Here is a 24,325-nt window from a genome sequence, read left to right on the forward strand (position 1 = left end):
AATAGCCCCTCCTAACCTTTTTTTTGGTCACTAAGGGCAAGTTATCATGGCCAATCCACCTAACCTGCACATCTTTGCACTGTGGGAGGAAACCGGAGCACCCGGAGGAAACCCACGCAGACACGGGGAGAACGTACAGACTCGGCACAGACTGTGACCCTGGAGCTGTGAAGCCACAATGCTATCTACTTGTGCTACCGTGCTGCCCCACTTCTAGTTCCACTTCGTCACCCTTCCCCTGGAGTGTAAAGCTTTTCCCTTCAGATAATTATCCAATTTCCTTTTTTTACAGCAAGGGTTGGCAACTCCACTGCAACCAAGGTGGAGAGGGACTCCGCGTGCTTGTGTGTCAGACCCCATCGGAATCCCCGGGGTCAGCCAGCAGCTGAAGCAAGAGTCGGCAGAAGGGTGGATGCAAGAAATTCCTATTCCTCCCCGCCTCGCTCTTACTCTGTCCCCACTTGGTGCATCTGGCTCCCATCCCACAAAAGAGTATCTCAGTCAGCCTAAATGTAGTGTAGCTTCAAGATTCTCAAGGGCATTTTTCAAAGCCCATGATTTCTTTCTTTTTTTTGTTGCTGCAGTTCCAAGTTCAGTCAGGAGATGGTGCTGGTTTTCAATGCCTCGAAACCATGGGGGCAAAAATGTTCTGCTATTTTGAAGATCAATTTTAAATAATGGGGAACCGCCCAATATTGCAAAGTTAAATGAATGGGAGGATACAGTCCCCCCAACTCAACCCCAAGTGTGAATTCGATCTAATTCTCCCCTTGAAAAACGTACTATTGTGTTGCACTGCTTTCAAACAATATTTGTCCAGTCTCCCACTATTTTTTGCTGAGGTTCAAAAGGAGATTTCTATTTCAAGGTGGACTCTTGACTCTGAAATAGCTGTTAAAGTGGTTGGGAGGAAACCTTTAATTCAGGTTCATGTGCTGGCACTATTGGAAGGAATGAGGTTATTTTCTTGAAGGTAAAAGAACATACAATACAGTGGTGGGCACAGTAGCACAGAGATAACGGGCTGCACCTTCACTCCAGGCAACACTATTGGTTTCTTTCCAGGTTGCCAATGGGCCATTTCTATTGAATAACTCACTTTCTTCTCATGTCCTAGCTGATCACTGAAATCAAATTTAATAAACACAACTTATGACTGAGTTTGATGTGAAATATGTTAGCTGGCAGACATGCTGGGTGGTGAGCAATACCCTGTAACTACAGCCCTTTCGCTTCATTGAATACCAGGCCTCTTGGGAGCCTCTCCAGAAATAAAAACCTCTCACACTAAAGAAGATGAAGCTGCTAAAAACAAGCATGAACAGCCATAGTCCTGCTTTGGCCAGTGGGTTCGATCCCCTCCTTTTCAACTACCTGCTCACTGTGTGAACTGTGCTGTGCTGTGCTGTGCAGGCAGTGTCCTCAAAAGGACTCGCAGATGAGGAAGAGTTCCAGGGTATTTCTCTAGGTGTCGCCGTCTGGAAACAGTTCAGTCCATCTGGATGTGTCAATGAAAATGGAGCAGGACCCATGATAAAGCCAGGGGCGCGGCAGGAAGCCTTCGATAGTCCACACGTCCTTGGCACAATCGTACACCTCCAATTCCACACTGTAGTCTCCTTCCATTCCCTTCCAGTGACCGCCAGTAACGTAAATCTTCCCAGCAATCACCACCATGCCCCCATTCTCATGCAACTTATGGAGCAGCTGGACCTGAGAGAGGAGAAGCAAACAATGCGTCATAGAGCATCTGTGCAATGGATTGTGGAACATCAGTGCAATTGATCACGCGGGAATGCAAGAATAAACCATAGCAGCAGAATGAACTGTGGGATATCAGTACAATGAATCGGGGTTGTGCTGGTCTCCGAATCATGCATGTGCCTCACTCATTTATTAGTAATGTTAGGAGGTGGGGTGATTGTCTATCAATAAAGTGAATAGTAGTTCATTCAGTCAGATTATAAGTTGACCCATATGTAATGATATGCATAGTACAAGTATAGTAAAGGATTAACAGGAGACACTACGTGTAACTCAACACTAGATGGCGTTACTCAGTGATCATATATAAGGCTGCGTCTCCAGGAATTCTGGGAGAAGATGATGAGAAGCCGATGAGAAAGCCGAGGGAGATTTAATTGTGGAAATATAGCATGAGGTTGAGTTATAGTGTAGTTTAATAGTCAGAGAGAATGTTGATTACTGTGCTACAGATTCAATATTATTATTTTATTATCTGTTACTTAGTAAAGTGTGCGAACCTAATCAAGTTTAGTAGTGCAAAATAAAATTGTTTTGATTTAAACTTCTTAGTTTTATATTCTTTGTCAGAGTACATGTCTGGCTACCTTGGAGAAGACAAGGAATATAACACCAAATGCGTTTATTGTGGGCTTTCTACATTCGTAAACATTTTCATGGATAAACCCACACGGAGCAACCTAGAAGGGCAAGGGAAGCAGATTCTTGGGAACACCAAGTTCCCCGCCAAGCCACACACCACCCCGACTTGGAAATACATCACCGTTCCTTCACTGTCGCTGAGTCAAAATCCTGGACTTCCTTCCCAAATAGCTCTGTGAATGTGCCTACATAAGAACATAAGAACATAAGAACTACGAGCAGGAATAGGCCATCTGGCTCCTCGAGCCTGCTCTTCCATTTAATGAGATCATGGCTGATCTTTTGTGGACTCAGCTCCACTTTCCGGCCCGAACACCATAACCCTTAATCCCTTTATTCTTCAAAAAACGATCTATCTTTACCTTAAAAACATGTAATGAAGGAGCCTCAACTGCTTCACTGGGCAAGGAATTCCATAGATTCACAACCCTTTGGGTGAAGAAGTTCCTCCTAAACTCAGTCCTAAATCTACTTCCCCTTATTTTGAGGCTATGCCCCCTAGTTCTGCTGTCACCCGCCAGTGGAAACAACTTGCCCGCATCTATCCTATCTATTCCCTTCATAATTTTAAATGTTTCTATAAGATCCCCCCTCATCCTTCTAAATTCCAACGAGTACAGTCCCAGTCTACTCAACCTCTCCTCATAATCCAACCCCTTCAGCTCTGGGATTAACCTAGTGAATCTCCTCTGCACACCCTCCAGCGCCAGTACGTCCTTTCTCAAGTAAGGAGACCAAAACTGAACACAATACTCCAGGTGTGGCCGCACTAACACCTTATACAATTGCAACATAACCTTCCTAGTCTTAAACTCCATCCCTCTAGCAATGAAGGACAAAATTCCATTTGCCTTCTTAATCACCTGTTGCACTTGTAAACCCATCTTCTGTGACTCATGCACTAGCACACCCAAGTCTCTCTGAACAGCGGCATGCTTTAATATTTTAGCGTTTAAATAATAATCCCGTTTGCTGTTATTCCTACCAAAATGGATAACCTCACATTTGTCAACATTGTATTCCATCTGCCAGACCCGAGCCCATTCACTTAACCTATCCAAATCCCTCTGCAGACTTCCAGTATCCTCTGCACTTTTCGCTTTACCACTCATCTTAGTGTCATCTGCAAACTTGGACACATTGCCCTTGGTCCCCAACTCCAAATCATCAATGTAAATTGTGAACAATTGTGGGCCCAACACGGATCCCTGACGGACACCACTAGCTACTGATTGCCAACCAGAGAAACACCCATTTATCCCAACTCTTTGCTTTCTATTAATTAACCAATCCTCTATCCATGCTACTACTTTACCCTTAATGCCATGCATCTTTATCTTATGCAGCAACCTTTTGTGTGGCACCTTGTCAAAGGCTTTCTGGAAATCCAGATATACCACATCCATCGGCTCCCCGTTATCTACTGCACTGGTAATGTCCTCAAAAAATTCCACTAAATTAGTTAGGCATGACTTGCCTTTAACGAACCCATGCTGCGTCTGCCCAATGGGACAATTTCTATCCAGATGCCTCGCAATTTCTTCCTTGATGATAGATTCCAGCATCTTCCCTATTACCGAAGTTAAACTCACTGGCCTATAATTTCCTGCTTTCTGCCTCCCTCCTTTTTTAAACAGTGGTGTCACGTTTGCTAATTTCCAATCCACCGGGACCACCCCAGAGTCTAGTGAATTTTGGTAAATTATCACTAGTGCATCTGCAATTTCCCTAGCCATCTCTTTTAGCACTCTGGGATGCATTCCATCAGGGCCAGGAGACTTGTCTACCTTTAGCCCCATTAGCTTGCCCATCACTCCCTCCTTGGTGATAACAATCCTCTCAAGGTCCTCACCTGTCATAGCCTCATTTCTATCAGTCGCTGGCATGTTATTTGTGTCTTCCACTGTGAAGACCGACCCAAAAAACCTGTTCAGTTCCTCAGCCATTTCCTCATTTCCCATTATTAAAACTCCCTTCTCATCCTCTAAAGGACCAATATTTACCTTAGCCACTCTTTTTTGTCTTATATATTTGTAAAAACTTTTACTGTCTGTTTTTATATTCTGAGAAAGTTTACTCTCATACTCTATCTTACTCTTCTTTATAGCTTTTTTAGTAGCTTTCTGTTGCCCCCTAAAGATTTCCCAGTCCTCTAATCTCCCAGCAATCTTTGCCACGTTATATGCTTTTTCCTTCAATTTGATACTCTCCCTTATTTCCTTAGATATCCACGGTCGATTTTCCCTCTTTCTTCCGTCCTTCCTTTTTGTTGGTATAAACCTTTGCTGAGCACTGTGAAAAATCGCTTGGAAGGTTCTCCACTGTTCCTCAACTGTTCCACCATAAAGTATTAGCTCCCAGTCTACCTTAGCTAGTTCTTCTCTCATCCCCTTGTAATCTCCTTTGTTTAAACACAAAACACTAGTATTTGATTTTACTTTCTCACCCTCCATCTGTATTTTAAATTCCACCATATTGTGATCGCTCCTTCCGAGAGGATCCCTAACTATGAGATCATGAATCAATCCTGTCTCATTACACAGGACAAGGTCTAGGACTGCTTGTTCCCTCGTAGGTTCCATTACATACTGTTCTAGGAAACTATTGCGGATACATTCTATAAACTCCTCCTCACGGTTGCCTTGACCGACCTGGTTAAACCAATCGACATGTAGATTAAAATCCCCCATGATAACTGCTGTACCATTTCTACATGCATCAGTTATTTCTTTGTTTATTGCCTGCCCCACCATCTCGTTACTATTTGGTGGCCGATAGACTACTCCTATCAGTGACTTTTTCGCCTTACTATTCCTGATTTCCACCCAAATGGATTCAACCTTATCCTCCATAGCACCGATGTCATCCCTTACTATTGCCCGGATGTCATCCTTAAATAACAGAGCAACACCACCTCCCTTACCATCCACTCTGTCCTTCCGAATAGTTTGATACCCTTGGATATTTAACTCCCAGTCTTGACCATCCTTTAACCATGTTTCAGTAATGGCCACTAAATCATAGTCATTTACGATGATTTGTGCCACCAACTCATTTACTTTATTCCGAATACTACGAGCATTCAGGTAAAGTACACTTATGTTGGTTTTTTTACCTCTGTTTTGAATCTTAACATCTCCAGTTTTATTCCTTTTGTTATTACTGGGCCTATTCACTGTGCTCCCCTCAGTCACTGTACCTTGTACTGTCGCCCTTCTGGATTTCTGACTATGTCTTCTCTGCCTTGCACTTTTCCCCTTACTTCCTTTTGTTTCTGTCCCTGTTTTACTACCTTCCAACTTCCAGCATTGGTTCCCATCCCCCTGCCACATTAGTTTAAACCCTCCCCAACAGCTCTAGAAAACACCCCCCCTAGGACATTGGTTCCAGTCCTGCCCAAGTGCAGACCGTCCGGTTTGTACTGGTCCCACCTCTCCCCCAGAACCGGTCCCAATGCCCCAGGAATTTGCATCCCTCCCTCTTGCACCATCTCTCGAGCCACGCATTCATCCTATCTATCCTGACATTCCTACTCTGACTAGCTCGTGGCACTGGTAGCAATCCTGAGATTACTACCTTTGAGGTCCTACTTTTTAGTTTAACTCCTAACTCCCTGAATTCCGCTTGTAGGACCTCATCCCGTTTTTTACCTATATCGTTGGTGCCTATGTGCACCACGACAGCTGGCTGTTCACCCTCCCCCCCCAGAATGTCCTGCAGCCGCTCCGAGACATCCTTGACCCTTGCACCAGGGAGGCAACATACCATCCTGGAGTCTCGATTGTGTCCACAGAACCGCCTGTCTATTCCCCTTACGATCGAGTCCCCTATCACTATAGCCCTGCCATTTTTCTTCCTGCCCTGCTGTGCAGCAGAGCCAGCCACGGTGCCATGAACCTGGCTGCTGCTGCCTTCCCCTGGTGAGCCATCTCCCTCAACAGTATCCAAAGCGGTATATCTGTTTTGCAGGGAGATGACCGCAGGGGACACCTGCACTGCCTTCCTACTCTTGCTCTTTCTTTTGGTCACCCATTTTCTATCTCCCTCAGTAACCTTCACCTGCGGTGTGACCAACTCGCTAAACGTGCTATCCACAACCTCCTCAGCATCGCGGATGCTCCAAAGTGAGTCCATCCGCAGCTCCAGAGCCGTCAAGCGGTCTAACAAGAGCTGCAACTGAACACACTTCTTGCACGTGAAGGAGCCAGGGACAGTGGACGTGTCCCTGAGCTCCCACATCGCACACGAGGAGCATGACACGGGTCTGGGATCTCCTGCCATGTCTTAAACCCTTGGTAAACTTAAACAACTAGAATTTCAAAATAAAAATAAATAAATTAGACAATGAAAAGAAAAAGAGAGACTACTTACCAGTCACTTACCAGGGTAAAAAAGCACCTCCTTACACTCTGCACCGGATTACCTCACTGCACCAAATTACCAAGTTTAAATCTCCCACTCTGTACGAGTCTCACTCCGGATGTGTCTCCTGGAAAAGTGCTCGCTTACTGTGTGCGCTCTCTGTCTGTCTTTTATACAGACCTCAGCTAACCGATGACTAAATAAAAAACCTTAACTTCAAAGAGAATAATACAATGTGCCCCTAAACAGGCCTCAACAGGCCTCAGGTGATTGACAGATAACTGCCTCTCAGCAATTAGGGTGGGGGCAGCTTCAACCAATCAGACACTAAGCTCCACACTGCACTTTTAACTGAAAAACAGCAGAATTAGATTTTCCACTTACCTTTGCTGATTTACCTCACTGCACCAAATTACCAAGTTTAAATCTCCCACTCTGTACGAGTCTCACTGCGGATGTGTCTCCTGGAAAAGTGCTCGCTTACTGTGTGCGCTCTCTGTCTGTCTTTTATACAGACCTCAGCTAACCGATGACTCAAAAAAAAACCTTAACTTCAAAGAGAATAATACAATGTACATCACATGGACTGCTGCAGCTCAAGAAAGCAGCTCATCGCCTCCTTCTCAATAACCTTGCAACGGTGCACGCGTCCCAGGAACAATTTAAAAAATAATGTCAATTTGCAGAACTGGTTTGACTGGTTGGAAGACAGGTCTCCAGAACAGTTTTTGCAGCCAATGAAAACCCGTTCACCAAAAACTGTTTTTCTGTCTCGAAAATGGAAGTTGAGAGCAATGCAGCAGGAAAATTAACAAGGCTGTTTAATGTCTGAATTTACAAATGGAGGAAAGTTGAATCGTGTGAATTAGTTAAAAATTAAGTTAAATTAAACCAGCTGCAACAAAAGCACAGTGGAGCAGGAGGAAGGAGGTTAATGTTCTGTGCAGGTAGATGTGAAAGCTTCGATTTCCAAGCACATGCCAATTGTGAAGAATCTGACTTACTGCTGGTGCAGATCGCAAAATCTGCACACAAACATATGAATTCGGAGTGGGAGCTGGCCATTTGGTACCTCGAGCCTGCTCCAAAATTCAATAAGATCCTGGCTGGTCTGTTTGTGGCCTCAACTCCACTTTCCACCTACTCCCGATAACCTTTGATAACCCTGTTAGTCAAGAATCTCTCAACCTCTATCTTAAAAATAAAAAATATGCAGTGACCCTGCCTCCGACACTCTCAGGGGAAGAAAGTTCCAAACATTCACTGTCCAATCAGAGAAAACGTTTCTTCTCTCCGTCTTAAATGGGAGCCTGATTTTTAAACTTTATTCCACAGTTCTAGTCTCTTCCACAAGGGAAAATGTCCTTTCAACATCCAGCCAGTCCGTTCCCCTCAGGACCTTATTATGTTTCGATAAGATCTAATGGGGGGGGGGGGGGGGGGGGCTTTCCCAGTAACCAGTGTCTATTTAGAAAATGTCCTTCCATATAACAGTGTCCAACAGATTCCAGAGGCTGGGGCCGGGATGTTCCGTGCCCCCCCCCCCCCCCCCCCCGCCCCTGCCGTGTGTTTTCCAGCAGCGGAGGTGACTCGCCATTGGCCGGTGACGGGATCTTCTGATCCCGCCGCTGTTAACGGGATTCCCGTTGTCTGCACCTTCCACCACCGGGAAACTCCTGACAGGGGTTCACCGTCGGCAGGACTGGTAGATCCCTCCGGCGGAAATGGCCGGGGAATTCCGGCCTGGGAGTGTGTGTTTGTGGGTGTATATATTTTGAAAAATAATATAAAATATGAAAGCAGGTGAAATCATTGACCACACTTTGATTGATGCGACCATCAATTCATTCAGAGACACGAGTTGAAGTAAACTGTGGCTTTAATCGGCTTACAACTGAGCCTGTCTGCGACTAAACTGAACTGAGGGTGGATTCGTAGGACCGCAGCACTTATACTTCCTGCTGGGGGCGGAGCCAAGGGCGGAGCCCTGTACATGCTCCTCATCTCCCCCTGTGGGCAGTGCTGTGCAACGGCTCACAGATGGAGCCCACAGGGACGCAGTAATGTGCAGTGTGAATTTATAGTGGATACACATTCACCACATTCACCCCCTGTTAAAAAAAATCAAGTCCGGTGGGGGTGACGGGTCTATAAGTTCAGTCGGTCCGGCGCTTGAATCGTGCGTTGAGACCGACGGAGCACTGGAGTTGCAGCCGCTTCGGATGGCTGTCGACAGATGTTCGGTGCGAATTTGAGGGTGGACTCCGGGGGTGGTTCTGCCAGAGCTTCGTGCCTGCAGACCGGTATGACGGGTGGAAGGGGGCGCGGGAAACAAGTAGGCGCAGGGGCCGCAGGGCGTGGGAGGTCGGATGGGATGTAGTGTGAGGGGTACCTCGGCGGTAGTGGTAGTGGTAGTAGTAGTAGATCCTGCAAGTGCCAGGTCCCGGAGGGAAACAGTGTCCTGTCGGCCATCGTAGTGGGGGTTTGAGTACAGGAGCAGGACCCTCTCTACCAGTGGGTCTGTTTTATGTGTCCGGACGTGTTTCCGAAGGAGGACAGGGCCCGGTGTCCTCAGCCAGGATGGAAGCGAGGCCCCCGTGGTAGTGCTCCTAGGGCAGACAAATAATCGATCGTGAGGAGTCTGATTTGTGGCCATACAAAGGAGGGACCTAATTGCATGGAGTGTGTCGGGGAGGACCTCCTGCCTGTGGGAGGTCGGGAGGTCGGGAGATTCCTGGACCTTAGGGTCAGTAGGACGGTCTTCCAGACCGTCGCGTTCTCCCTCTCCACCTGCCCGTTCCCCCTGGGGTTATAGCTGGTAGTCCTGCTCGAGGCGATGCTCTTGTCGAGCAGGTACTGACGCAGCTCGTCACTCATGAAGGACGAACCCCTGTCGCTGTGTACGTAGCTGGGGAAACCGAACAGGGTGAAGACACTATGCAGGGCCCTAATGACTGTATGGGAGGTCATATCGGGGCACGGGATGGCAAACGGGAAATGGGAGAATTCATCTATAACATTGAGAAATTAGATGTTACGGTTGGTCGAGGGAGGGGCCCTTTGAAATCAATACTCAGTCATTCAAAGGGCCGGGATGCCTTTACCAGGTGGGCCTTGTCTGGTCTATAGAAGTGCGGTTTACACTCCGCGCAGATCGGGTAATTCCTGGTGACAGCTTTAACCTCGTTGGAGAAAGACAGGTTTCGGGCCTTGATGTAGTGGGCGAGCCGGGTGAACCCCGGGTGGCAGAGGTCATTGTGGATAGCCTGTAGTCGGTCGTCTTGTGTGCTGGCGCATGTGCCGCGGGACAGGGCATCTGGGGGCTCGTTGAGCTTCCCCGGACGGTATACGATATCATAATTATAGGTGGAGAGTTCGATCCTCCACCGCAAGATTTTGTCATTCTTGATTTTTCCCCGCTGCGAGTTATCAAACATAAAGGCAACCGATCTCTGGTCGGTGATGAGGGTAAACCTCCTACCAGTGAGGTAGTGCCCCCAGTGCCGTACTGCTTCCACAATGGCTTGAGCTTCTTTTTCGACTGAGGAGCGTCAACGCTCCGAAGCGGAGAGGGTTCAGGAGAAGAACGCTACTGGCCTACCTGCCTGGTTCAGAGTCGCAGCGAGAGCGACCTCTGAGGCGTCGCTCTCCACCTGAAAGGGGACGGATTCATCTACCGCCCGCATGGCGGCTTTGGTGATGTCCTCCTTGATGCAGTTGAAGGCCTGGCGGGCCTCAGCTGACAGTGGGAAGAGTGCAGCCTTAAATAGTGGGCGGGCTTTGTCCGCATACTGGGGGACCAGTATGAGAAAAATCCAAGGCACCACTTGAGGGCCCTGGAACAGTGAGGGAGAGGGAGTTGCATACGGTCAGGGTCGAGTCCTAGGACCCTGTTTTCCACGACGTAGCCGAGGATGGCTAGTCTGGTTGTGCGGAAAATGCATTTCTCCTTATTATAGGTGAGGTTGAGTTTCTGGGCGGTTTGGAGAAATCGGTGGAGGTTGGCGTCGTGGTCCTGCTGGTCATGGCCGCAGATGATGACGTTATCCAAGTACGGAAACGTGGCCCGCAGCCCGTACTGGTCCACCATTCGGTCCATTGCTCGTTGGAACACCAAAACCCCGTTCGTGACGCCAAAGGGAACCCAGAGGAAATGGAAGAGGCGGCCGTCTGCCTCAAACGCCGTGTAGTGGCGGTCCTCCGGGCGGATTGGGAGCTGGTGGTATGCAGACTTCAGATCCACCGTGGAGAATATGCGGTACTGGGTGATCTGATTTACCATGTCTGCAATCCGGGGGAGGGGGTACGCATCGAGATGAGTGAACCGGTTAATGGTTTCGCTATAATCAACCACCATCCAGAACTTTTCCCCGGTCTTCACGACCACCACCTGAGCTCTTCAGGGGTTTTTCCTGGCCTCTATGACTCCTTCACGTAAGAGACACCGGACTTCGGATCTAATAAAAACCCTGTCCTGCAGGCTATACCTCCTGCTGCGAGTGGCCACTGGTTTGCAGTTGGCAGTGAGATTAGCGAAGAGTGGAGGGGGGTCGATTTTCAGAGTTGCTAGACTGCATATAGTGAGTGGGGAAAGGGGTCCGCCGAAGCTGAGTGTTAGGCTCCTGAGGTTGCACTGGAAATCCAGTCCGAGGAGGGGGGGGCACAGAGGTCTGGGAGTACATACAGTTGGAAGTTGGTGTAGTTGGCGCCCTGTATTGTTAACGTCACAATAGTGCGCCCCTGTATCTGAACGGAGTGCGACCCCGAGGTGAAGGAGATAGTTTGCTGTGTCGGAAATATCAGGAGCGAGCAGCGCCTTACTAGATCTGGGTGAATGAAGCTCTCGGTGCTCCCAGAGTCGAAGAGGCACGGTGTCTCGTATCCGTTGATTTGGACGGACATCATGGAGCTCTTGAGGTGCTTTGGCCGCGACTGGTCCAAAGTGACTGCACTGATCTGTGGGTAGTCGGTGGCGTGGTCGGCGGTGCTGGAGCGGCCCCGTGATGATTGTCTGTGGAGGTCGTAGTCGTCGAGTGGCATATTGGGTGATGGCCAAGATGGCGGCCCCCGTTGATCGCACGTCGCGGGCGGCGAGGAAGATGGCGTCCAAGATGGCCGTCCCTCTGGATCGCACGTGGTGGGTGGCAAGGAAGGTGGCACCCAGGATGGTGGCCCCCATGAATTGCACATGGCCGGCCGTATGGGGGAGGATTGCCAAGATGGCGGCCCCCATGAGTCGCACATGTTGTGCGGAGGCGGAGTGGACAGACACACTGCCACATTGCGGGGTCTGCGGGCCTGTGAGTTGGAGGAGCGAGTGTTCGGGTTAGGGTTCGAGTTAGAGTTTTTAGCTTTGGCCAGGCAGACCTTAGCAAAGTGCCCTTTCCGCCCGCAGCTGCTGCAGGTCGCGTTGCGGGCCGGGCAGTGCTGCCGGGAGTGTTGGGGCTGGCAGCAAAAGTGGCACGATAGCCCTCCGTGGTGGGCGGGTGGCGTTGTGGCGCAGGCCTGGGGCAGTCTCTGGTCAGGGGTCCACGATGTGGTCGCGTGATCGGCCGGGAACGCATTTAAACTTTGGAAGGCGTTTTACCGTGTCCTCCAGGTCCTGGGCCCCTTTCTCGAGAAGACGCTACCGCACATAATTGGATCGGACCCCTGCAACATACACGTCTCGGACGGCGCGTTCCATGTGCTGGGAGGCTGTCACGGCCTGGAAGTTACATTCTCGTGCTAGAGCTTTAAGGTCGCGCAGGTAGTCTTCTAGCGACTCTGCAGGGCGCTGGCGGCGAGTTGTCAAGATGTGCCGTGCGTAGACTTCTTCATGGGCCGCACGTACAGGCGGTCGAGTATCGCGAGGGCCTCAGTATAAGAGTCAGTTCCATCAAGTTGAGTTGAAATACGATGACTCATCTGTGCCTGGAGAAGACTGAGTTTCTGTTCTTGTGTAACAGAGGAGGTAGTCGACGCAGCCAGGTAGGCCTTGAAGCACCGAAGCCAATGCAAAAAAATTTATTTTGCTTCTGCGGCCTGTGGATCGAGTTCCAGTCGGTTAGGTTTGAGGGCGGATTCCATAGTAGTTTTTAAGTCGATTAATTTGATGCAACCATCAATTCATTCAGAGACACGAGTTGAAGTAAACTGTGGCATTATCCGGCTTACAACTGAGCCTGCCTGCGACTAAACTGAACTGAGGGTGTCTATAACACTTTGTCCTGTGTTGTAAATGTTTATAGTTTATATTTTTTATAAATGTTTTTTTATTGAGTTTTCATATTTTATATATGACAAATTACAAGTTATTAGAGAGAGAGAAAAAAAAAAGGAAAACACAAAAATTTAACATGAATATTTACAGGTAAGCATCTTCATAACAATAATTGTGGCCGCCCCCTTTAGCCAGCATACATATTTTACATTCCCCAATATGGCCGAGGCACATGTTTATAGGCATTTATTTATAGTTTGGTTTTGGGCCTTGGCTTGCCATCAAACCCCCATACCGAGCCCATAGCCCCCCCCCCCCCCCCCCTCCCCCCGGCTACCTTCCCCCGATTCCCGCCCATTTTCCCCTGGTTCTTGGCCACCCGACTATTCTTCCTCATGTACGTTGGCCACAAACAGGTCCCGGAACAGTTGCATGAATGGCTCCCACGTTCTGTGGAAGCCGTCGTCCGACCCTCGGATGGCGAATTTGATTTTCTCCGTTTGGAGAGATTCCGAGAGGTCGGACAGCCAGTCTGCAGCTCTGGGTGGTGCTGCTGACCGCCAGCCAAACAGGATTCTACGGCGGGCAATCAGGGAGGCAAAGGCAAGGGCGTCCGCCCTCCTCCCCAGGAATAGGTCTGGCTGGTCTGAAACCCCGAAGACCGCCACTATCGGGCATGGCTCCACCTTCACCCCCACCACTTTGGACATAGCCTCGAAGAAGGCTGTCCAGTACTCCACAAGTCTGGGGCAAGACCAGAACATGTGGACGTGGTTGGCCGGGCCTCTCTGGCACCGCTCACATTTGTCCTCCACCTCCGGGAAGAACCTACTCATACGGTTTCTCGTTAAGTGGGCTCTATGTACCACTTTTAGTTGCGTCAGGCTGAGCCTTGCGCACGTGGAGGTGGAGTTTATAGTTTATATTAAGAGTTAATGTAAAGCCATTGCTAAGTTAAGGGTCAGTGGAATGTGATGGGTAAGTTCAGAGTAATGTCAGTGCCAGCTTCCCCACCCCTACCTTCTGCCACATGTTGGCTTCCGAATCGTACGCGTAAACCTTCTTTGTGTTGTCTCCAATTAAATAAATCACTCCATCGACAGAGACGCAACGGGGAGCAGAGAGGTATTTGGGAATGAAGGGAGAGGCAATGACACTCCAGTGATCTGCAGAGACAAAGTGAAAAAGAGGAGAGGGTTAGAGAGAAGGACCTGCCATTCTGATCATCCGGATCTAAACTGTAAAAGTTTGAAGTGTGGTGTCAGATTGAACATTGTCTTGGAAGGAAGGTTAGTGGGTTGTGCCTCGATCTGTGGGTAACACAGAATAATGGGAGCACAACCTTGGTAACAGGGATGTAAGATGCTCGGTTCTGTACAAGAGAATACAGTTGAGTTGTACCCATAACCTCACAAAACCCACAGGAATGATCTAATTGATCTCCCCATGGGGCTTGTGGAATACAAGCTCCTCCACTGAAGGGCAGAGGCCTAGCAGCTTGTATTTTAAAACCAACCCGGATTGGGATCGGCCAGATCGGTAGTCTTGACTGGGTCCTATGTGCTGTATGCTGCGTTGCGGCCTTTACTTTTGTTTGTCTAAATAAACCTTCATGATTTAACCTTCTCAGGACTCCTGAAGATATTATCCCAACTTTACAGCATGGTTTGTGAATCCAGCAATCAGACTTGCTGTCGTGTTGGTATTTTGCTCTTAAATGCCTCAAGTGTATTGTACAAACAGTAGTTCCTAATAAGCTTACAGAACATTGACACTAAATTAAAAACAATAGCTTTAGAATAAGGTTCTGTTTCTCTGGCATATCCCATTTGTGAGCCAATACTCGCGTAGCCTTCAGCTTTGGTGCAGTCCATCAGCTACCAGGACGTGTGGAAATGGTGCTCCTTCATTTGCTCCTCTCTCTGCTTCCTGGAGCACTGGTGAGAGACAAGGCAATATTGGGCACTTCTTTCCCAACTTCTCCCTCCTCCAGGGTCTGATCTATGGGCAGTATCCACTTTGTTAAATCAGTTCCGAACAAATTCACAGAGGAGTCAATACATTTGCCATTGGCTTCCTGTGGGCAGATGTTAGTTCATAAATGAATGAGGGGAACAGCAAGAAGCAACAACAGAAAGAACGGAGTCTGAGAAACAGCATATGAGGAACAGAGTGAGGTTTAAAAAAAGAAAAACTAGAGTAAAGGAAAGAAATGAGGGAAAGAGTGAGGAATGGAGTGGGGTAAGTGGAAGGGAAGAGCAATGGGAAAGGAAGCAAGGAAAGGAGAGAAAACAAATGGAGAAAGTAGGAATGGAGAGGAAATGGCTTAAGTACAATGGTGCAGTATACATACAGATCAGATAAAGCAGCACATCATTAAATGGGGCGTTTTGGTTAAAGACAGCCATGAATTGAAACATGAACTGCAGTCTCCTTCCTTTCCTGTGAGTAAAGCTGACACCTACCTATTACAGGGTTGTAACACTGCAGAGTGAGAACATTGTACTTGGCTGCACACGAACCAATCACGTAGAGCTTTCCCACACATCCTGTGACAGTGAAGTTAGTGACGTACTTCACCGTGGGACCAATCAGGGCCCAGCTATCATTGTACGGGTCGTAATGTTCCACTTCCACAACATCTAAAGTGGTACCTGTAATTCAGAAAATGTCAGACTTTACTACAGGACAGCACGGCCTGCTCCCTTCTACTACATCCCTATCAAAGGCTGCAGTGGCTTCCTGCATCCCCTCTATTCTTTCCTTGCTCTCTTGTCAGCTGAGGAATGATCCACCACTTCCATCCTCTTGTTTCCCACAGGCCACTTCTTATAATGTACATTCCAGGAACTTTTCTCGTGCAGCGCAAGGGGCCCCAGGAGTTTGTGTACACTGAGCTCGGCTAAATCTAACCGGAGTCACTTCTTTCACCTATGGTTACCCTGGACAGTATCTGCCATTGCCGTCAGTTTGAATTATAGTGGACAGATGGAGAAACTTGAGTTGCCTTTCCAAGGCTGAGCAGAGCTTCTGAATGGGATACCAAGGCTCAACCACCAATCATTAGGGGGAATCTAAGAGCAGGTGTCCACAGTTTCAAAATAAGGAGTCCCCTACCTAAGATGGATAGGAGGAGGAATTTCTTCTCGAAGAGGATCATTCGTTTTTGGGATTCTCTACCCCAGCAAGTAGTGGAGACTACTGAATATTCGATGGCACGTGCAAGGATGAACTGGGCTGACTTTTGATTGACAAGTGAGTCACGCGTTACTAGGGAACAGGCAGGAGATTGGAGTTAGGAATACAGTCAGAGTTCCCTTGACCTATCAAATGACAGAGCAGGCTTGAGGGGCCGAATGGCCAACTCTTGCTCCACTTTCTTGGGTTCTTGTGTGTTTAAGCCTTTTGGAAATTGAACATCAACATTTCATTACCAGAAGAAACTTTGCTGACATAGAGAAACTAATTGATGCTCTGTCATGGCCTAACTAGCACATCAAATGGGAAAGAAATCAGTTTGGCTGCAATGCTGCATTTAGAATCTGCACTCCACCCCATGACTTTGCACTAAATTCATTCTTCAACCGCTCGCCTGCTACCTCCAATGGCGTAGATTTCTCCATTTAATACTGCCGTAGAATGGTTGGTTCTGGGTTTTAACATTGGAGCAATGGGCTTCCAGATCCCTTCTTTGGAATGGAACCTCCAGGCCTGGGTTGTCGACCATGTGTCCGTCTTGCTGCCCCTGGATCCTCCTGGAAAGGGAAGAGTTGAAGTGCTTGTCAAGTAATCTTGGAAAAACATTTCTTCAAGAAACTCACTGCCATGTATATTTTTTAAAACCTCAGCTTTTTATTGCTAATATATAACATGTTTACTGGGAGTCCAAGACAGAGATTATTAGCTGTGATGAGGTTGAACGATTGACAAGCGTGCCTAAAGAATTTTCTACATCCAGATTCAGACAGCTTGGCCAGCTTGTGTCGCAAACCCCCAGAGGCCATTTGGAAGATCTAACCATTAGCCTATCCCAGATTCCCTTCGTACCCACTTCCTGCTCCACTCATCATGCAGGAATCACAGGAAACACTTCCTCAGCGCCGTAGTCCCAGTGCTAACCACTGCACCACATGCCACCCCGGATGTAAGTTATCTTTAAAATTGCACTAGATATTCTGATTCTTGTCAAATTATTACTGAGAAAAATCAATGGAATCCCAAGGCCCTGATAGGATTGATCGGTGATGGGTAAAACTGGCATTAAATCCTCCAATTAAAACCATTAAATCCTATTATTATTATTATTATTATTACAATAAAACACCATTCTCCTATTGGGCTTTAAACAATAAAATCTCCCGTGAGCCATTGAAGAAACGTGCTGAAAGCTGTGGAATGTTCTAGATTCGATTCACAGAGTTAGCTGATGGCAGCCAGGGAAGCGGGTGGGGGCATTGGAATTGCTCTGAGCATTAAAACAATCGCATCGGCCACCATTTAAGGTAAAGAAAACCTCCTCTTCGATCCATTTTTGATTTGACATTGAAAAGGAATGAAAGAATTGTATTCCTGCAACCCCTGGATGGTCTGTTCCGGCTCAGGGGGATGGTGGTTGCAAGCTCCTTCCAGGGCATTGTTTGAAGCAATGGGCGGGATTTACCGACCCACCCGGCGCTGTGTGTTTTTCAGTGGCAGAGACGACCGCCAGCGGGATTTACCGCCGTCTCGTCGCTGGGAAACCCCATTTACTGGTTGTTCGTCCCATTGTTGTTGAGTGACCTCTCTGCATTAATTAGCTGCTGCAGTGACTGACAAAAGGTAGAGTGACTACATTTGCTGTGAAACAACATGGGACATCCCATGGATGTGGATGGTGATATACAAATGCAAATTCCTTCTTTCTTTCTCCTGAATCTTTCTGGTGGCAGATTTCTCACCAGTAACATAGACGTCGTTGTTTAAGGCAGTGACTGAGAATCCCCACTTGTTGTGATCCGGGAAGTCTGGAAGAATGGACCAGTGATCTGTGGAGACAAGGTAACACATTATCAGATCCACCATCATCGGCACCAACGAGGTTGCTGAAGATCGTTAATTCAAGTCACGGGCAGCTCCCAGTCATTAGAATTAGAGAGCCATAGAAAGTTAGAACATGGAAGAAGGCAATTTGGCCCATTGTGTCCATGTCGGCTGACAAGGAGCAATCCAACCTGATCCCACTTTCCAACTCGTCACATTTCTCAGCATCCTACTATTTATTGTGTATTTTCTTGTCTTGTTAGCCTTCCCCAAATGCATAACTTCACACTTTTCCGGATTGAATTCCATTTGCCAATGTTTCATCACCTGACTAGTCCACTGATATCTTCCTGCAGTCTACAGTGTTCCCCTTATTTACAAGCAACCAAAAGGCCAACTTTTGGACAGTCTGCAAACTTCCTAATCATACCTCCTAGAATGGCTGAAAAAACTGTTTGGTAATTGGCTAGAAGAGGTGGAACAATTAGTTGCTCCTGGCAAGTGCTCATTCAGGTATGTTTTAAATGTTATGAGGGTTTCAGGCTTGATCACTCTTTCATGCAGTAGAGTTCCAGATCCCCACCACCCTCTAGGTGATCCAAGTTTCCCCTCAAATCTCCCCTCGGCCTTCTACCTCTTACCCTAAATCTATGGCCCTGGGTTATGAAGGCTTCAATCCAGAGGAATCAGGTCTTCCCATCCATTCTATCTCAACCCCTCAATTTTATAATTTCAATTAAGTTTCCCCTCAGCCTTCAATGTTCAAAAGAAAACAACTCCAACCTTCCCTCATAACTAAGGTTCTCCAGTCCAGGCAACTTCTAAATCTCCTCGGTACTTCCTCTTCTAGAGCAATCATATCTTTCCTACAGTGCTGTGATTGTAACTGCGTGAAACTTGTGTTTTATACAATTCCAGAATAACATCCCAGCTCTTTATTCCATGCCTCTGCTAAGAAAGACAAGTAAGAAAGGCAAGAAAATGGAATAGTGTAGGTCAGATAGGCTTCAGATGGTTTCACAGGTCGGCGCAACATAGAGGGCCGAAGGGCCCGTACTGCGCTGTAGTGTTCTATGTTCTATGTTCTATCCTGTATGCCTCCTTAAACCACCTTATCTACCCATCCAGTCATCTTCAGTGATCTGTGGGCGTACACTCCAGAGTTCCCCCTGTTTACTTTACCCCCCCCCCCCCCCCCCCCCCCCCCCCCCCCCCCGCCCGTCACCCTCTCTGAAGCACTGTTTTATGAATCCTGGCGACCTCCCTAGCCCAAATAAATGATGAGATCAGCTGCTTGACTCCCAGGAAAAATGCCTTTGGAGGAAGGCCGGGAGACACTGGAATAAAAATAGAAACCGTGTCAAGATGTTACTTTTCACCGATTGCACTCGGCCTGCAAGCGACAGGGGAAGGCTACCCCACCTCTGCAAGTCTGTCTTGACCCTATCCACCAGGCTTGTAAAGTTTAATTTATGCAGCAGGGCCCAATCCTGAGCCACCTGCACCCCAGATACCTGAAATGGGTGGCCACCAACCTCCTGCCACACCCAGGTTAGTCCCCTTTCCTGGCAGGGTGGAAACCAAAATGTTTTATTTATTTTTTTATAAATTTAGAGTAGCCAATTATTTTTCCTTTTGCCAATTAAGGGGCAATTTAGCGTGGCCAATCCACCTAACCTACACATCTTTGGGCTGTGGGAATGAAACCCATGCAGACATGGGGAGAATGTGCAAACTCCACATGGACAGTGACCCAGGGCCAGGATTCGAACCCAGGTCCTCAGCACTGCAGTCCCAGTGCTAACATGCCACCCTGTGAAAACAGAAGCATGAGGATTACTGCAGGTTACCTGAACCTTGACTGGGGACCCTTTTGCACTGCTCCCTGGTGACCTGAACACTTTTTGAATTGTTCACTCGATGGGTTTCCCAAAAGCACTTTAAAGAATTCCTCCAAAGAGATCAGTTTTATTGATCTTCCATTTTGCCTCTAACCCTTCAGTAAACAATTAGATTTTACGAGCTGATTCCAATCCCGGAAAACACTAGCACAGTGGACTAAACAGCTGGCTTGTAAAGCAGAACAAGGCCAGCAGCGTGGGTTCAATTGCCGTGCCAGCCTCCCTGAACAGGCACTGGAATGTGGTGACTAGGGGCTTTTCACAATAACATAATTGAAGTGTACTTGTGACAATAAGTGATTATTATTATTAAATTTAGCAAACTTACACATAGCCAGTTGATGCTTCATTGAAAACCCGATAGGCAGCTTTGTAACCAGGGGAAAGGTGAGGATGAATCTTTTTACACAGTGTGTTATTACGATCAGGAATGTATTTACTGAAAGGTTGGTGGATGCAGATTCAGGAGTAACTTTCCAGAGGGAATTGAATATGTGGCCTGAATTTTTAAGACAGTGGAGGTTAGGCCCCATGTCTTCGGGGAACACATCCTCGCCCAGTCTGAAAGCCAGTTCTAAAGAGCATTGATTGGCATAAGGCTGGACTTCTGCCCCTCCGTCGGGAGAAAGTCCTGCCTTGGAGATCTGTCGGCTGCCTTAGATGAGCTCATAAAATTGAAAGCCCAGTGTCGAGAATACAACACATTAGCTGACCTCAATGTTTGAACACACCATACTACATAGTTCAAATAGACTCCAAAATATACCAGAGGACTCAGTCCCAGTGACTAACACACACCACACGATAGCGTCCCATCTTCTCACACATTGTTGATCATAGTATAACTCACTGGTTCGAATGTTGTAAAATGCACCGTTTCTTGAGAAGATCCCGTTATCTTCATCTTCATCATCTTCATCATCCATTGCCCGTCCTCCAATGACCACCAGGACCTCCTGCAGCTTCTTGAGACCAGGGTCATGTCTTTGCCGAAACGTTTCTTCCGTCTCAGTCTTAAAGCAGAGCACAGGAAAAGTCAGGGATGAAAAACAAAGACAATTTCACTCACAGCAGATTTTAAAGTTTGGGGAATTATCCCCTCATCTTTCTTAGAATCGTAGAATTACAGAATGACACAAAGAAAGGTAGGGAAGGATGTTGTGAAGAAGCCACATGGAGGTTGCAGACGGATATTGACAGGTTGAGTGAGTGAGCAAAAATCTGGCAGATGGAGTTTGATGTGGGGGAATGTGAAGTTATTCTCTTTGGCAGGAAGAATAAAAGAAAACAGAGTATTAAACAGAGAATGACTGCAGAATTCCAAGGTGCAGAGGGATCCAGATGTTCTTGTATGTGAGTCACAAAAGGTTAGTATGCAGGTACAGCATATAATCATGAAAGCTAATGGATGCTATCCTTTCTTATGACAGGAATTGAACATAAAAAATGTTATGCTTCAGTTATAAATGGTATTGGTGAGACTGCATTTCATATATTGTGTGCAGTTTCGGTCTCCTTATTTAAGGAAGGGCCTAAATACATAGGAGGTGGTTCAGAAGAGGTTTACTAAATTGATACTCGGAATGAGTGGGTTATCTTATGAGGGTTATTTGGACAGGCTGAGCTTGTTTGGGCTGGAGTTTAGAAGAGTGATTTTCCAGTCGCCCCATCCTCATAAATCTTCTCTGTACCGTCTCTAATGTAATTATCTCCTTTCAGTAATGAAGTGACCAGAACTACTGCCCACAGTACTCAAGTTGCTGGCACACCCACAGTGCTGTTAGGGAGGGAGTTTCAGGATTTTGATGCAGCGATTTTGAAGGAATGGCAATATATAGTTCCAAATCAGGATGGTGTGTGGCATTGGGGGGGGGGGGGGGGGGGGGAAGGACCCAGGTGGCAGTGTTCCCATCTGTCTGCTGTCCTTGTCTTTCTTGATGAATGTAATTGTGGGTTTGGAAGATTCTGCCAAGGAAGCTTGGTTACTTCCTGTAGTGCACCTTGTAAATGATACACACTGCTGCCATTGTATGGTGATGGTGAAGGGAGTGAATGTTTATGCATGGGGTGGCAATCAAGCTGGTTGTTTTGCGCTGGATGGCATAAAGCTTCTCAGGTGTTGTTGGAGCTGTGCTCATTCAGGCAAGTGGGGAGTATTCCATCATGTTTCTGAGTTGTGCCTTGGAGGTAGGTGTACAGGCTTTGGGGAGTCAGGAGGTGAGTTCTCCCCCACACGATTCCTAGCTTCTGACCTGCTCTTCTATCCACAGGATTTATATCACTAGCACAGTTCAGTTTATGGTCAATCGTAACCTCAGGAGGTTGACAATGGGGGATTCAATGATCGTAATGCCATTGAATGGTATTTGGCACCGACTTGATTGGCACTTTATCCACTACCTTAAGCATTCACTCCTTCCATCACCGACACATGGTGGCAGTTTGTACCACAGACAAGATGCAGCAACTTGCCAACTTGACAGTACCTTCTAAGCCCCCAACCTCTACCACCTAATAACAAGGGCACCCACCCCCACCTGCAAAACTCCCTCCAAGCAACACATCCTGACTTGGAACTATATCGCCGTTCCTTCACTGTCGCTGGGTCAAAATCCTGGATCTCCCTTCCCATCAGCATTGTGGGTATACCTATGCCATACAGACTGCAGCAATTCAAGAAGGTGGATCATCACCACCTTTTCTGGGGCATTTCGGGATGGGTAATAAATGCCGAACTTGCTAGTGAAACTCACATCGCCCAAAAAAATAAAAACGTGAAATTATGTTTATTCATTTTAAATTTATCAGTGAATGTTTATGGATGGGCTACGGACCAAGTGCTGGAAAATGGGATGAGAATAGATAGGTGCTTGATGGCTGGCACAGACCCAATGGGCCAAAGGGTCTTTCTGTGCTGTAAAGCTCTATGACTGTATGAAGCCATATTTAAAACCTCATTATAGAACGATAGAATTTTGTTTTGTGTATCTTCACACCCACACTGTTTTTTTGTCCTTTAGGGATAGCAGGGGATGTGGTGGGAGAATCCCTAAGCTGATTATCTGCCTGTTCAACAACACTGAATGCTCTTTCCATGTCCAACAAGTCCTGGAGTTGGACTCAAACCCGCAGCTTGTGATTCAGTGGTAGGGGTGCTACCGGTGCGCCACAAGGTCTCCGGAATAAAAGACTGGCTACAGGCAGGAGGCCATTTGGCCCATTGTGTCTGTGCTGGCTGCCACTTCCCTGCCTTTTCCCCCCAAATCCTGAAAACGTTCCTCTTTAGATAATGATTCAACTCTCTTTTGAAAGCCATGATTGAATCTGCCTCTATCACCCTCTCAGGTAGGGCAATCCAAATCCGAGCCACTTCCTGCATAATAAAACTTCTTCTCCTGTCGCCACTGCTTCTTTTTTCAATTATCTTGGATCAGCGTCCTTTGATTCTCGATCCTTCGAATAATATGGGAATAGTTTATCCCTATCCACTCTGTGCAGGCCCCTGATAATTTGGGAGCAATGTTGACACCAACATCGTTCCCTGGTGATCTTCAGATAGTGACAGGGGATATTTAAATCCATCGTGGGCCTTGGTTAGTCGCTCATCCAAATGACGATTTTTCCAATAATGAGCTGTAAGCTTTTATACTCACGTTCTCAAGTGGGAATTCACCTCACAACCTGCTGACTCAGAGGCAAAAGTGGCACCAGTTGAGCCTAGCTGACATTTGCTAAGAAGAGCTGAACACAACTCTGTAGTGATATGCCTGTGAATAATATTGTATACAGTTGGCAATGCGACCTCCAACCAGCTGCTGCCATCAGACATCGGTCATGTGACATCTGAATCTCGGCAGCTGGTAGTAAGGAGTACAACAGGACAGTCACACAGAGGGTAGTCCAGGAGAGTTCACAAAATTCAAATACCAACTTCGTCTGTATAGTATTCTGTTTGTTATCTTTCCATGTGTTGATCAATAAACCATCATTCTAATTAAGTCACCAGCGGTTCTGTGTGCATCATTGCAATGGCAAGGTCACAACATGGTACCAGGAGTGTTGACCGTTTAAAGATAACAGCAGAAGATTCCTCCAATGACATGGTGAATTATGGTCATTGGTGACTCAATGCAACAAACAGTGAAGTTCGAGATGGAAGGTTTAAAGGAACCCCACCGGCTTCAAGTCTCGGGTAACATAGACGAAAACTGGCATGTTTTCAAACAGCAATTTAAACTCTATGTCTCAGCCCCTGGCCTGCAGGCACAGGCTGACGAAAGGCTCATTGCGATGCTGCTCATGGTGGCAGGTTCACAAGGAATCAAAATCTACAATACCTTTGCTTTTGATCGCGCAGAGGAAAGCAAGAGCTACGATGAGGTGATAAAGTACTTCGATCTGCATTGCTCTCCGAAAAAAAATGAAACATTTGAAA

At 47.2% G+C, this 24,325-nt stretch overlaps 1 protein-coding gene across 1 annotated transcript in view; it reads right to left on the reverse strand.

Annotated features, from left to right (window-relative positions):
* Positions 1-159: 159 nt before the first annotated feature.
* klhl30 (kelch-like family member 30) overlaps positions 160-24,325 on the reverse strand; it is a 46,981-nt gene continuing 22,815 nt past the window's right edge. The window contains exons 3-8 of the mRNA XM_038817173.1: positions 20,741-20,903; positions 17,908-17,994; positions 16,570-16,725; positions 15,436-15,624; positions 13,991-14,136; positions 160-1,713 (exon numbers count right to left, since the gene is read on the reverse strand). Coding sequence (XP_038673101.1) covers positions 1,465-1,713; positions 13,991-14,136; positions 15,436-15,624; positions 16,570-16,725; positions 17,908-17,994; positions 20,741-20,903 — 990 coding nt within the window. The 3' untranslated portion in view covers positions 160-1,464. The remainder of the gene's footprint in view (positions 1,714-13,990; positions 14,137-15,435; positions 15,625-16,569; positions 16,726-17,907; positions 17,995-20,740; positions 20,904-24,325) is intronic.

This window comes from Scyliorhinus canicula, chromosome 13, assembly GCF_902713615.1.
Source record: "Scyliorhinus canicula chromosome 13, sScyCan1.1, whole genome shotgun sequence".
Classification (NCBI taxonomy): Eukaryota; Metazoa; Chordata; class Chondrichthyes; order Carcharhiniformes; family Scyliorhinidae; genus Scyliorhinus; species Scyliorhinus canicula.